A 13,437-nucleotide genomic window follows, 5' to 3' on the forward strand; every position below is an offset into this window, starting at 1 on the left:
GCCTTGTTTTATAAACTCTGATTCGTCGCTAAGCGCATTGTGTGAATTTAGCCAATTTGGCTTGATCCAGTAAACTCTTAACTAAACCATAGTTTAGCACAATGTGTGAATCGGGCTGCTGCCTGATCGTCAAGCAGGGGGATATGAATTCTGGAAAACAGAAAAATTTGAAGCTATCTTGGAGATCATTCATGTCCACTTACAATTATCCATCATGCCGAGTCATTTTTGTCTTCTTCAGATGTTGGTTTAGTGCAAACCAAGCACAGCTAATTGTAGTTTGTGCAGAAAACTTAGCATGTTTAGCATAACAATAATCCATCATGCTAAGCCACAATGTGTCTCCTCCAGATGTTGGTTAGGTGTGAAACAGAAACACAGCCAATTATAGTTTATGCAGCAAACTAGTATGGCTTAGTCCAAACAATTATCTATCATGCTAAGCCACATTGTGTCTTCTACAGATGTTGGCTTAATGTGCAACAGAAACACAGATAATTATAGTTCGGGCAGTAAACTAGTATGGCTTAGCTTAAGAATTATTCTTTAGATGTCAGTTTAGGGGAAAGTAGAAACACAGCTAATTATGGTTTAATGCGGTAAACTATATTACCTAGCATGGCTTGACACAATTTATGCACCTAGTCCTCAGGCCGGTTCAACTTCTGGCTGGCATCTGACCACCATCAAAATCATTGCACGTCTGAATGCTGTTACACATCGGAGGGTTTTCTGTTTCCACCATTTTAATGTCACGAGCAAATGTGTTCCGATGTGGGCTTGCAGGAATGCTTGTTTGCAGACAAAAGACTGCCTGCCCAGAAAGCCATTCTCCAAACGGGCAGCGTGCCGAGAGGGCCTACGCCAGCTGTGCTTGGCTGGGTGCCCGTTCAGTGTGTTGACCTTCTTTTCAATTTCTTTCACTTTGCTCAAAATGAGGTGGATCCCTGGGTGATCTACCAGATTCCCAGGTGGGACTTAAAAAACATTTACCCAAACTCTGGGACAAACACCCATGTTGCTGCTGTCACACTGTCTCAGGGATGTCCAATCTTGACCCCTTTTAGACTTGCGGACTTCCAACTCCCAGAATCCCCCAATTATAGTTTATGCAGCCAATTATAGCTTATGCTGCCAACTAGTATAGCTTAGCCCAAACAATTATTCATTGTGCTAAGCCACATTGTGTCTTCTCCGGATGTTGGCTTAATGTGAAACAGAAACACAGTCAATTATAGTTTATGCTGCCAACTAGTATGGCTTAGCCCAATAATTATCCCTCATGCTAAGCCACATATAGCTCAGGAACGAGGCTTCCCTGCTTCACTGCTAAGCCAGATCTGGGACGATGGAAAAACGGGAAGAAAACAAACCAGGATATTGTGAGTCAGAATGTTGTGAACCTTCTGCTATTGTGATGGGCGCCAGAGGTTTCGGCACACAGGGCAGTCACCTCAGCCAAGGAGCTCTGAAATTATCTACGGGCAGATTAAAAAAAACAAACAAACCAGGAAGAGCCTGGATGGCGGTATCCAGGCTTTGCAATTTGGATGCTTTGTTTTTCTTAAACCCACATCCGGAGGACTTTCCTGGTTGCGGTGAATGGTGGCTAATCCCTTTGGGCCCCCAGAGGTTCTTGCCAGAATTGGGAGGCTTGGATGCACAGAACATCAGCTGCAGAGAAGAGCAACGAATTGTGATTAAAGGCCTGGAGACTAAAACTAAATATAAAGAACGGCTGCAAAAATTGGGTAAGCCTACTTTAATGAGAAGAAGGATTAGGGGTGACAGGATAGCAGTCTTCCAGTATTTGAGGGGCTGCCCCAAAGAGAAGGAGGGGGGGTCAACTTATTTTCCAAAGCACCGAAAGGAAAGACCAGAAACAATGGGTGAAAAGAATTAACCAGTGGAACAGCTTGCCACCAGATGTTGTGGGTGCTCCATCACTGGAGGTTTTTAAGGAGAGACCGGACAGCCACTTGTCTGAAATGGTATAGGGTCTCCTGCTTGAGCAGGGGGGCTGGACTAGAAGATCTCCAAGGTCCCTTCCAGCTCTGTTCTGATTGAGTGTGTCTCTTTCTCCACCTGTTATGCAGCTTTGGGCTACTCCCTCGCTTATCTGACCCTTCCCTAGGCAGCATCTCTCCTCCCCCTCTTTAGAGGCTGAGAAAATGGGGAGGGTTTCCTCCCAGTCTCTTGCCTTGTCCACTATCTAGGTCAGGGGTCTTCAAACTTGGCCCTTTTATGACTTGTGGACTTCAACTCCCAGAATTCCTCAGCCAGGCATGCGTCCACAAGTAATGAAGGGGCCATAGTTCCCCCAACTCCCAGAATCCCCTAGCCCAGGGGTAGGCAACCTTGGCTCTTTTATGACTCCTGGACTTCAACTCCCAGAATTCCTGAGCCAGCATGGGGGAACTATGGCCCCCCTCATGACTCGTGGACTTCAACTCCCAGAATTCCTGAGCCAGCATGGCTCAGCTTAGAAACCTCTCCCTTTCCCCTCAGCGTGGCTGGCTCAGGAATTCTGGGAGTTGAAGTCTACGAGTCATAAAAGGGCCAAGGTTGCCTACCCCCTGATCTAGGTGTATCTATCATCTGTCTGTCTGTCTATCTATCATCTAGGTCAGGGATAGGCAACCTTGGCTCTTTTATGACTGGTGGACTTCAACTCCCAGAATTCCTGTCAGCATGGCTCAGCTTGGAAACCTCTCCCTTTCCCCTCAGCATGGCTGGCTCAGGAAGTCTGGGAGTTGAAGTCCACGAGTCATGAAGGGGCCATAGTTCCCCCATGCTGGCTCAGGAATTCTGGGAGTTGAAGTCCACAAGTCATCAAAGGGCCACGTTTGAAGACCCCTGCTCTAAAGGTACAAACCAGTAGTTCCACCGGATGTATAGTTGGTCTATAGCAGGGCTAGGCCACCTTGGCTCTTTTATGACTCATGGACTTCAACTCCCAGAATTCCTGAGTCAGCATGGCTCAGCATGGAAACCTCCCCCTTTCCCCTCAGCGTGGCTGGCTCAGGAATTCTGGGAGTTGAAGTCCACGAGTCATAAAAGAGCCAAGGTTGCCTATCCCTGATCTAGTCCAATCCCCTGCTCAGGCAAGAAACCCTATCCATTCCCATTTATATCCCTGATTTGGTGCTTCTAGGACCGAATGCTTTTTTTTTTCTTTCAAAAATTCAAAATTCAGACTTGTAGACTTGAACGCGGCACCCCAATAGAATTGGCGCGTTCCCAAAACGGCGCTCCCAGATTCCTTCCGATTTTATTTTGGCGCCCCAAGCAAACGCAGAATCCGGTTTGCCATCTGCAGAGAGCATTCCAGATTAGAGGGATCTGCAGAGATCAAATCCTAAAGGCCGACTCGCATTCTTTTCTTCTTCCTCCTCCTCTCTGCCAGAATGTGGGTGGGGAACACATTGCGAGATCTGGCATTAGTTTCTCTTGCAATGAAGTCTGTGCTTCAACAAATAGTTTACTAGCCCGGAGGGGCAGGGTTGTAACTGTTCAAACAACCAAACACACACACACACACACAAAACCCAGCCCATCTGCACTTCGCACTAATTTTTGGAAAGAATCAAAGAGGAAAAACATTTTGCCAACCAACTTCCCTGCCAGCCTTTCTAAGGAACTGGAGTCATCCAGGAGAGGAAGATAATTTTATTTTATTTTATTTTTTTCAGGCTTTTCCCAGCATTTTCAGTTAGGTGAAACAGTTGGAAGGTTTGTTTGCATGCATGCTGACCAGGGGATTCTGGGAGTTGAAGTCCACCCATCTTAGAGCATGGCTGGCTGGGGAATTCTGGCCGAAGACCACCCATCTTAAAGCATGCGGGCTGGGGAATTCTGGGAATTGAAGTCCACCCTTCTTAAAGCATGCTGGCTGGGGGATTCTGGGAATCAAAGTCCACCTCTCTTAAAACATTTTTGGATGGGGAATTCTGGGAGTTGAAGTCCACCCATCTTAAAGCAAGCTGGCTGGGAAATTCTGGGAATTGAAGACCACCCATCCTAAAGCAAGCTGGCTGGGGAATTCTGGGAATTGAAGACCACCCATCCTAAAGCAAGCTGGCTGTGGAATTCTGGGAATTGAAGACTACCCATCTTAAAGCAAGCTGGCTGGGGAATTCTGGGAACTGAAGTCCACCCATCTTAAAGCAAGCTGGCTGGGGGATTCTGGGAGTTGAAGTCCACCCATCTAAAAACCCAAAAGCACTTTTTTCAAGAGGCAACTGGACGTTCTTCCTTTTCTTTGAAGATGTTTTGCTTCTTATCCAAGAAGCTTCTTCAACTCTGACTGGTTGGTGGGGAATGGAAGGATTTATCAAGAATCTCCACAGACACCCATCTTAAACCACGCAGGCTGGGGAATTCTGGGCGTCCAGCCATCTTAAAGTTGGCAAGTTTGAAAAACACTCCTCCAGAGGGCAGGGCACGGAATCAAATTAGAGAGAGACAGAATCTAGATGAATGTTACAAGGGGGGAAAAAAAGTCCTTTGATTTTTGACAGTGAAGGCTGGACAGCCATCTGTTGTTGGTGCTTTAATGCAGCTTTTCTCTCAGATCAGATGGATGCCCTCAAGGTTCCTTCCAACTTTTAAGTATTTCCATAGGAGCTCCTGCTGATTGCCAAGCTAAATGAACTGCTAGATGGAAGTGGACATTTAAGTGAGGGGTCCTTGGCGCTCTCTGAGCTTGCTTGTTTCCTTGCAGACGTTTCATTACCCAAATAGGAAACATCATCAATGCTAAAAGGGAGACGGGTGTGTGGGGGGGAGGAGGAGGAGGAGGAGGAGGGAGGAGGAGGAGGAGGAAGAGGAAGAGGAAGAGGAAGAAGAAGAAGAAGAAGAAGAAGAAGAAGAAGAAGAAGAAGAAGAAGAAGAAGAAGAAGAAGAAGGAGGGATCTCCCCTCCTTCCGCCGCGCCCTAAAGACATGGCTTTTCCAACAAGCGGGTCTGGCCTAGGGAATTTTAGCGGGGTTTTTTAGGGGATTTTTAAGGACAATTTTAATGATCGGCCTGTTTAAATATTTCTTTTTAATTCGGCTTTTAATTATTGTATTTGTATTGTAGTTTTTATGAGGCTGTTAGCCGCCCTGANAAGAAGAAGAAGAAGAAGAAGAAGAAGAAGAAGAAGAAGAAGAAGAAGAAGAAGAAGAAGAAGAAGAAGAAAAGAAGAAGAAGAAGAAGAAGAAGAAGAAGAAGAAGAAGAAGAAGAAGAAGAAGAAGAAGAAGAAGAAGAAGAAGAAGAAGAAGAAGAAGAAGAAGAAGAAGAAGAAGAAGAAGAAGAAGAAGAAGAAAAGAAGAAGAAGAAGAAAGACTGGGGTCCTGGGTGCTCTCTGAGCTTGCTTGTTTTCTTGCAGACGTTTCATGACCCTAACTAAGGAACATCATCAGTGCTAGAAGGGAGATGGATGTGTGGAGAGGAGGAGGAGGAGGAGGAGGAGGAGGAGGAGGAGGAAGACTTCATTGCGATCTTTAAGTGTTGAGTACCATGGAAGTATAGAATCTACATTTCTACATTCAGTAGCTTTGTTTTAGGAAGTGATACCTCAGAAGAATTTCCTGTAGGCTGCTGAGATCTATTTGTGAAATATATACTTCGGAGATACCTTGTTCATATTTACTTTGTGAAATATCTCCCCACGTTGGGAAAAAGGCCCACCAAGGTCCCACTTGGCTGAAGGAGCGCCTTGAAAAGATCGGCGAAAGACTGCCAGAGTTAGCAGGCCCAGCCAAGTTTAATCTTTGGTTTAGTTGCTCCCATGGATGCATCTTCTGTTCTAGAAGACCAGATGCAGAAGTGCAGAGAAGAGCAACAAATATGATTAGGGGACTGGAGGCTACAACATATGAGGAACGGTTGCTGGAATTGGGTATGTCTAGCTTAATGACGAGAAATACGAGGGGTGACCTGATAGCAGTCTTCCAGTATCTCAGGGGCTGCCCCAAAAAAGAGGGAGTCAAGCTATTCTCCAAAGTGCCTGAAGGCCGGACAAGAAGCAATGGATGGAAACTCATCAAAGAGAAATCCAAGCTAGAACTAAGGAGAAATTACCTAACAGTCAGAACAATTAACCAGTGGAACAGCTTGCCTTCAAATGTTGTGGATGTTCCAGCACTGGATGTTTTTAAGAAGAGATTGGACAACCATTTGTCTGAAATGCTATGGTGTTTCCTGCCTGAGCAAGGGGTTGGACTAGACCTCCAAGGTCCCTCCCAATTCTGTTATTCTGTTCTGTTCAGAGGCAAATCTGGAAGATGGTCTTTAATCGTGCTCTCCAATAAATCAATAAACCCAAGAAATGGCGGTTGGCCCTAATTGCCTTCCTCCAAAACCTTTACAAACCCCGCTCATTCCTCGGAGAGGACCGTGAAAAAACCCAAGGTGAAACCATCCATAACTAAAACAAAAACAAAACAAAACACACACCCACAATCTCATTCTTAAAATACCACTAAATTACATCAGAAGCACATCCAGAGGGGGTGAAACCCAAGCGACGGAGTCCCACAGCTGGGTCCTTAAGACAACAGTGGGTTTTTTTCAGATGTTGCCTTCATCCAGCATTTGGTTCAGCCCTTCGCAGATCCGCTGCAGGTGGGTCTGGTAAGGCTCGGAAGAGCCGTAGAGGGCCGAGAGGAACTCGAAGTCCGCAAAATGGTTGAAGACGTGGTTGATCCGAGAGTGGGACTTGGCGGTCAAGTGAGTGTTGATGGCTTGGTGGAGCAGGTCCCGGCATTCGTTGAGCATGTTGGCCATGATCCGGCGGTCAAAGGTGAAGTCTATCTGGTAGAAGCTGACGGCGGTCATGGCCAAGGTGTGGACCTTCTTGCGGAAGCGGTCCATCAAGAGCAGCTCTTCCACGCCAAACTGCTTGTTGCGGTACAACACGCCCAACTTCACGACGATCTTGATCAGGTTCTTGATGACCTTCTGGGCTTCTTTGCGATTGTGAGTGAACTCCTTGGTGACCCGGTACAGCTCGTCCAGGATCTCGCTGCTGGTGTCGTCGATGAAGATGCTGGCCATGTTCTTGGAGGCCATCTTGCTCAGCAGCTTCTTCTGAGCTTGGAGAGCCAGGTTCTTAGTGCTGAAGGGATCCATCTTCCCTGAGAGATGGGAACAAAAAGCATCCATCATCATCATCATCATCACCAACAACAACAACCTCATCATCTATTACAGCATAATCATCTACACAAGCAGGTTGGGATGTCCTCTGAGGAGCATTTCACTCAACCAGAGTGTGATGACCTACAACCTGGAACTAAGGAGAAACTTCCTGAGCGTTAGAACAATTAACCAGTGGAACCTCCAAAAGTTGTGACTGCTCCCGTACTGGAGGTTTTTAAGAAGAGATTGGACAGCCATTTGTCTGAAATGGGATAGGGTTTCCTGCCTGAGCGGGGGGTTGGACTAGATGACCTCCAAGGTCCCTTCCAACTATTCTATTCTATTCTATTCTATTCTATTCTAGTCTATTTTCTATTCTAGTCTATTTTCTATTCTAGTCTATTTTAGTCTAGTCTAGTCTAATTTCTAGTCTAGTCTATTTATTCTTTGTTCTATTCTATTCTATTCTAATTTCTATTCTATTCTATTTTCTATTCTATTCTATTCTATTTTCTATTCTATTCTCTATTCTATTCTATTTTCTATTCTATTCTATTTTATTTTAGTCTAGTCTAGTCTAATTTCTAGCCTAGTCTATTCTATTTATTCTCTGTTTTATTCTATTCTATTCTAGTCTAATTTCTATTCTAATCTAATTTCTATTCTATTCTAATCTAATTTCTATTCTATTCTATTCTATTCTATTCTATTCTATTCTAATCTAATTTCTATTCTATTCTATTCTATTTTCTATTCTATTCTATTCTATTCTATTCTATTCTATTCTATTCTATTCTATTCTATTCTATTCTTCTAATTCTATTCCATTCCATTCTGTTTCTATTCCCCATAATGGTTAGGCTCCATTATGGTCATATGTCAAGGGTTACATATAGTCTTATTTTCTTCCAGGTTCACCAAGCACAACCATGGCAAGATAGATTTGCTGAGAGAGGGACTGGTCCAAAGTCATACGATGCTCAAAGTGGATTTGAATTCTCTATATCCCTGTTTCTCATCCTTGGCCTGTTTAAGATGCTTCAGTCAATCAGAACAGAGCTGGAAGGGACCTTGGAGGTCTTCTAGTCTAACCTCCTGCTCAAGCAGGGGACCCTATACCATTTCAGACAGATGGCTGCCCAGTCTCTTCTTAAAAACCTCCAGGGATGGAGCACCTGGTGGCAAGCTGTTCCACTGGTTAATTGTCCTCACTGTTAGGAAGTTTCTCCTTAATTCCACGGTTGCTTCTCTCTTTGATTAGTTGTTTCTTGTCTTGCCTTCTGGTGCTTTGGAGAATAAGTTGACCCCCTCCTCCTTGTGGCAGCCCCTCAAATACTGGAATACTACTGTCACGCCCCCCCAGTCCTTCTTTTCTCTAGAACTAGCCATATCCAAAACCTGCAACCGTTCTTCATGTGTTTTTGTCCCCAAGCCTTTAATCATCTTAGTTGCTCTTCTCTGCACTTTTTCCAAAGTCTCAACATCTTTTTTGTAACCTGGGGACCAAAACTGGATGCCGTACTCCAGGTGTGGTCTTACTAAAGCTTTATAAAGGAGTACTAATACTTGTCGTGATTTTGATCCTATGCCTCTGTTGATACAACCCAGGGTTGTATTCGCTTCTTTTGGCTGCGGATGCTGCACATTATACATATACAACCTATGCTGGCTGGGGAATTCTGGGAGTTGAAGTCCACCCCTCTTAAAACATGCTGAGGTTGGGCAACACTGCTCTAAATTAAACTTAAGTTTCTAAATTAGGGAAAGATCTCGTTTTGGAGGCTGCTTATAACGAGGTGTCATTTTGTCCCAAAATGGAGATGTTAAGAAAAACACTACCCTATTTCTCCCCCCCTCCAGGCTCCCAGGAAGCTGCAAATCAAAATGAGCAGAAACAAAAATGTAAGATTAGACAATGAAAAATGGTCAGAAGAGAGGAAGATTCGTTCAGCCTCGCTGAATTTTCATCCCTGTCTTCTCTCTTTGCTCTGTTTTCTAACATCTCCCCAGAGGGTTAAGTCTACGAAGAGTGGCAAGGTACCGCAAACCACATTTTATTCTTGCCAGGTGTCAAATTTGATTCAAAGGCAGAAAGAAAGGGAGGAGAGAGATGGAGAGAGAGAGAGAGAGGGAGGGAAAGAGAGAGAGAGACAGAATTCTGATGAAATTTTGTTGGCAGCCTCATATTGCAAATTCCTCTCTTTCTGGAGATTAATCACAACTTGTCTCCTGCCATCAGCTTATCTTGCATTCCCCCCCCTCAACTAAAGCATTCTTATAAAAAGGACATTTTAAGATCTGCTGTTCCATTCTAGCAATTAAGAAAAATTAACAACAAATACACGCAAAGCCAGAATTGAGAAAGGAGCAACAGACAGCAAACGCCGTCTAGGCCAGGGGTAGGCAACCTTGGCTCTTTTATGACTCGTGGACTTCAACTCCCAAAATTCCTGAGCTGGCATGGCTCAGCTTGGAAACTTCTTTCTGTCCCCTCAGCATGGCTGGCTCAGGAATTCTGGGAATTGAAGTCCACGAGTCATAAAAGAGCCAAGGTTGCCTACCTCTGGTCTAGGTGTCTGTCTGTCTGTCTGTCTGTCTGTCTGTCTGTCTGTCTATCTATCTGTCTATCTATCTATCTATCTATCTATCTATCTATCTATCTATCTATCTATCTATCTATCTATCTATCTATCTATCTATCTATCTATCTATCTATCTATCATCATCTATCATCTATCTATCATCATCTATCTACCATCTAGGCCGGGGTAGGCAACCTTGGCTCTTTTATGACTCGTGGACTTCAACTCCCAGAATTCCTGAGCCAGCATCGCTCACTTTGGAAATCTCTCCCTTTCCCCTCAGCATGGCTGGCTCAGGAATTCTGGGAGTTGAAGTCCACGAGTCATAAAAGAGCCAAAGTTGCCTACCCTTGGTCTACTCTAGGCAAAGAAGCTGAAGAAACAACAGGGGATCATCCTGATGTAAGTAGATCGCGCACAGAGGGATTACGAACAGCCGCAAAGCAAAGTAGCAACACAGTGCTAGGCTGCATTAACAGAGGGATAGAATCAAGATCACGTGAAGTGTTAATACCACTTTACAAGGCCTTGGTAAGGCCACACTTGGAATTCTGCATCCAGTTTTGGTCACCGCGATGTAAAAAAGATGTTGAGACTTTAGAAAGAGTACAGAGAAGAGCAACAAAGATGATTAGGGGACTGGAGGCTAAAGCATATAAGGAAAGGCTGCTGGAATTGGGTATGTCTAGTTTAATGAAGAGAAGGGCGAAGGGAGACATGATAGCAATCTTCCAATATCTCAAGGGCTGCCCCAAAGAAGAGGGAGTCAAGCTATTCTCCAAAGTGCCTGGAGGCAGGACAAGAAGCAACGGATGGAAACTGATCAAGGAGAGAAGCAACCTAGAACTAAGGAGAAACTTCCTGACAGTGAGAACAATTAACCAGTGGAACAACCTGCCTCCAGAAGCGGTGAATGCCCCAACACTGGAAGTCTTTAAGAAGAGACTGGACAGCCATTTGTCCGAAATGGTATAGGGCTTCCTGCCTGAGCAGGGGGTTGGACTAGATGACCTTCAAGGTCCCTTCCAACTTTACTATTGTTATATTATTATATTATATTATAAACTGTCGGTCAGAAAGACAAAAAAAGTCTGGATAGCGGACAGGACAGTACCTGGAGACGGCAGAAGAGAAAGAAATGGAGAAGATTACAAAATACAAAAACCCGCAAGTAGAAATAGAACGACTGCGGCAAAAGAAAGCAAAGGTAGTCCCAATAATAACAGGCGCGTTGGGTGCAATCCCAAAACATCTGAAGCACCAGTATAACCATCGACATAGACAAATCTACCATTGGTCAATTGCGAAAGGCAGCCTGACTTGGAACAGCTTACATTCTGCAAGAATGAATTTATAATAATAATAATAATAAAGTTGGAAGGGACCTTGGAGGTCTTCTAGTCCAGCCCCCCTGCTCAGGCAGGAAACCCTATACCATTTCAGACAAATGGCTGTCCAGTCTCTTCTTAAAAACTTCCAGTGTTGGAGCACTCACAACTTCTGGAGGCAGGTTGTTCCACTGGTTAATTGTTCTAACTGTCAGGAAGTTTCTCCTTAGTTCTAGGTTGCTTCTCTCTTTGATCAGTTTCCATCCGTTGCTTCTTGTCCTGCCTTCGGGTGCTTTGGAGAATAGCTTGACTCCCTCTTCTTTGTGGCAACCCCTGAGATACTGGAACACTGCTATCATGTCCCCTCTTGTCCTTCTCTTCATTAAACTAGATATACCCAATTCCAGCAACCATTCCTTATATGTTTTAGCCTCCAGTCCCCTGATCATCTTTGTTGCTCTTCTCTGTACTCTTTTTAGAGTCTCAGCATCTTTTTTACATTGTGGTGACCAAAACTGGATGCAGTATTCCAAGTGTGGCCTTACCAAGGCCTTGTAAAGTGGTATTAATACTTCACGTGATCTTGATTCTATCCCTGTTAATGCAGCCCAGCACTGTGTTGGCCTTTTTGGCAGCTGCTGCACACGTCTGGCTCCTATTTAAGTGATTGTCCACTAGGACTCCAAGGTCCCTCTCACAGTTACTACTATTGAGCAAGGTACCCCCTATACTTTCCCTGTACATTTGGTTTTTCTTGCCTAAATGTAGAACCTTACTTTTTTCACCATTGAATTTCATTTTGTTAGATAGCATCCAGTGTTCAAGTCTGTCCAGATCCTCCTGTATCCTAAGCCTGTCTTCTGGAGTGTTGGCTATTCCTGCCAGCTTGGTGTCATCTGCAAATTTGATGAGTTCCCCATCTATCCCCTCATCCAAATCGTTGATGAAGATGTTGAAGAGCACTGGGCCCAGAACAGAGCCTTGGGGTACCCCACTACACGCTTCCCTCCATATAGATGCGGTTCCATTGAGGACCACATGCTGAGTAATTTAATATTTAATATTAAATTAATATTATTCAACAACATCTGCCTCTGCCGGGTCCTACGGGAGGTGGGTAAAAATGTCAAATCCAGTCTAAACATCTGGCTGACTCTGCCAGCAATCAAAATAAATAAAAGCACCTTTCTTTCTGACAAGGCTCCATCTGTAACCCATTAATAAAAGTGGTGTGTGTGTGTGTGTGTGTGTGTGTGTGTGTGAGGAGTGCGGATTGAGCAAACCGTCATAAATATGAATCAGTTGCCAAGCACCCTAATTTTCATCCCGTGATGTTGGAGGAATGCTGTGTGGGAAAACGTCCATAAGTCATTTTTTCCCACCAGTGCGGTTGTAACTTTGTACAATCACTAAATGAACGGTTACTTCTAAGCCAAGGACTGCCTGTATCATAATTGGCAGACATTCTTGGCTTGTCATCAGCTGCCTTTTTCTGTGTCCTAGTTGTGAAGCCTATTAAAGAATCGGCAGCTGTTTGTGGCCGCCATCTTGACTTTTTTTGACCTCCGAAGGATATCTTCTAGACTAGAGCACCTGAAGTGTTCATACCACTTTACAAGGCCTTGGTAAGGCCACACTTGGAATACGGCATCCAGTTTTGGTCACCACGGTGTAAAAAAGATGTTGAGACTCTAGAAAGAGTACAGAGAAGAGCAACAAAGATGATCAGGGGACTGGAGGCTAAAACATATAAGGAACGGTTGTGGGAACTGGGTGTGTCTAGTCTAAAGAAGACAAGGATTATGGGTGACATGGTAGCAGTCTTCCAATATGTGGATGCTGAAGCAGAGAAGAGGGGGTCCACCTATTCTCCAAAGCACCTGAGGGAAGGATAAGAAACAACGGATGGAAGATAATTAAAAACAGGCCCAACCTAGAGCTAAGTAGGAATTTCCTGACAGTGAGAACAATTTAACCAGCGGAACAACCTGCCTCCAGAAGTTGTGAATGCTCCAACACTGGAAGTTTTTAAGAAAAGATTGGACAACCATTGGTCTGAAAGGGTATAGGGTTTCCTGCCTGAGCAGGGGGTTGGACTAGATGACCTCCAAGGTTCCTTCCAACTCTGTTATTCTATTCTATTCTATTCTATTCTATTCCATTCCATTCATTCCATATTCTATTCTATTCTATTCTATTCTATTCTATTCTATTCTATTCTATTCTATTCCATTCCACATATTCTATTCTATTTTATTATATTCTATTCCTATTCTATTCCACATATTTTTTTCTATTCTAATTCTATTCTATTCCATTCCACATATTCTATTCTGTTCTGTTCCGTTCCACATATTCTATTCTATTCTATTCTATTCTATTCTATTCTATTCTATTCCAT

At 44.1% G+C, this 13,437-nt stretch overlaps 1 protein-coding gene across 1 annotated transcript in view; it reads right to left on the bottom strand.

The window, feature by feature from the left end:
- Window positions 1–6,444: 6,444 nt before the first annotated feature.
- The window catches only part of TNFAIP8L1 (TNF alpha induced protein 8 like 1), a 20,733-nt gene continuing 13,740 nt past the window's right edge, over window positions 6,445–13,437 (bottom strand). The window contains exon 2 of the mRNA XM_015826418.1: window positions 6,445–7,122. Within this exon, the coding sequence (XP_015681904.1) occupies window positions 6,557–7,117 (561 nt within the window). The 5' untranslated portion in view covers window positions 7,118–7,122 and the 3' untranslated portion in view covers window positions 6,445–6,556. The remainder of the gene's footprint in view (window positions 7,123–13,437) is intronic.

The sequence above is a fragment of the Protobothrops mucrosquamatus genome, unplaced genomic scaffold (assembly GCF_001527695.2).
Source record: "Protobothrops mucrosquamatus isolate PMUCROS unplaced genomic scaffold, P.Mucros_1.0 scaffold3122, whole genome shotgun sequence".
In the NCBI taxonomy this organism is placed as follows: Eukaryota; Metazoa; Chordata; class Lepidosauria; order Squamata; family Viperidae; genus Protobothrops; species Protobothrops mucrosquamatus.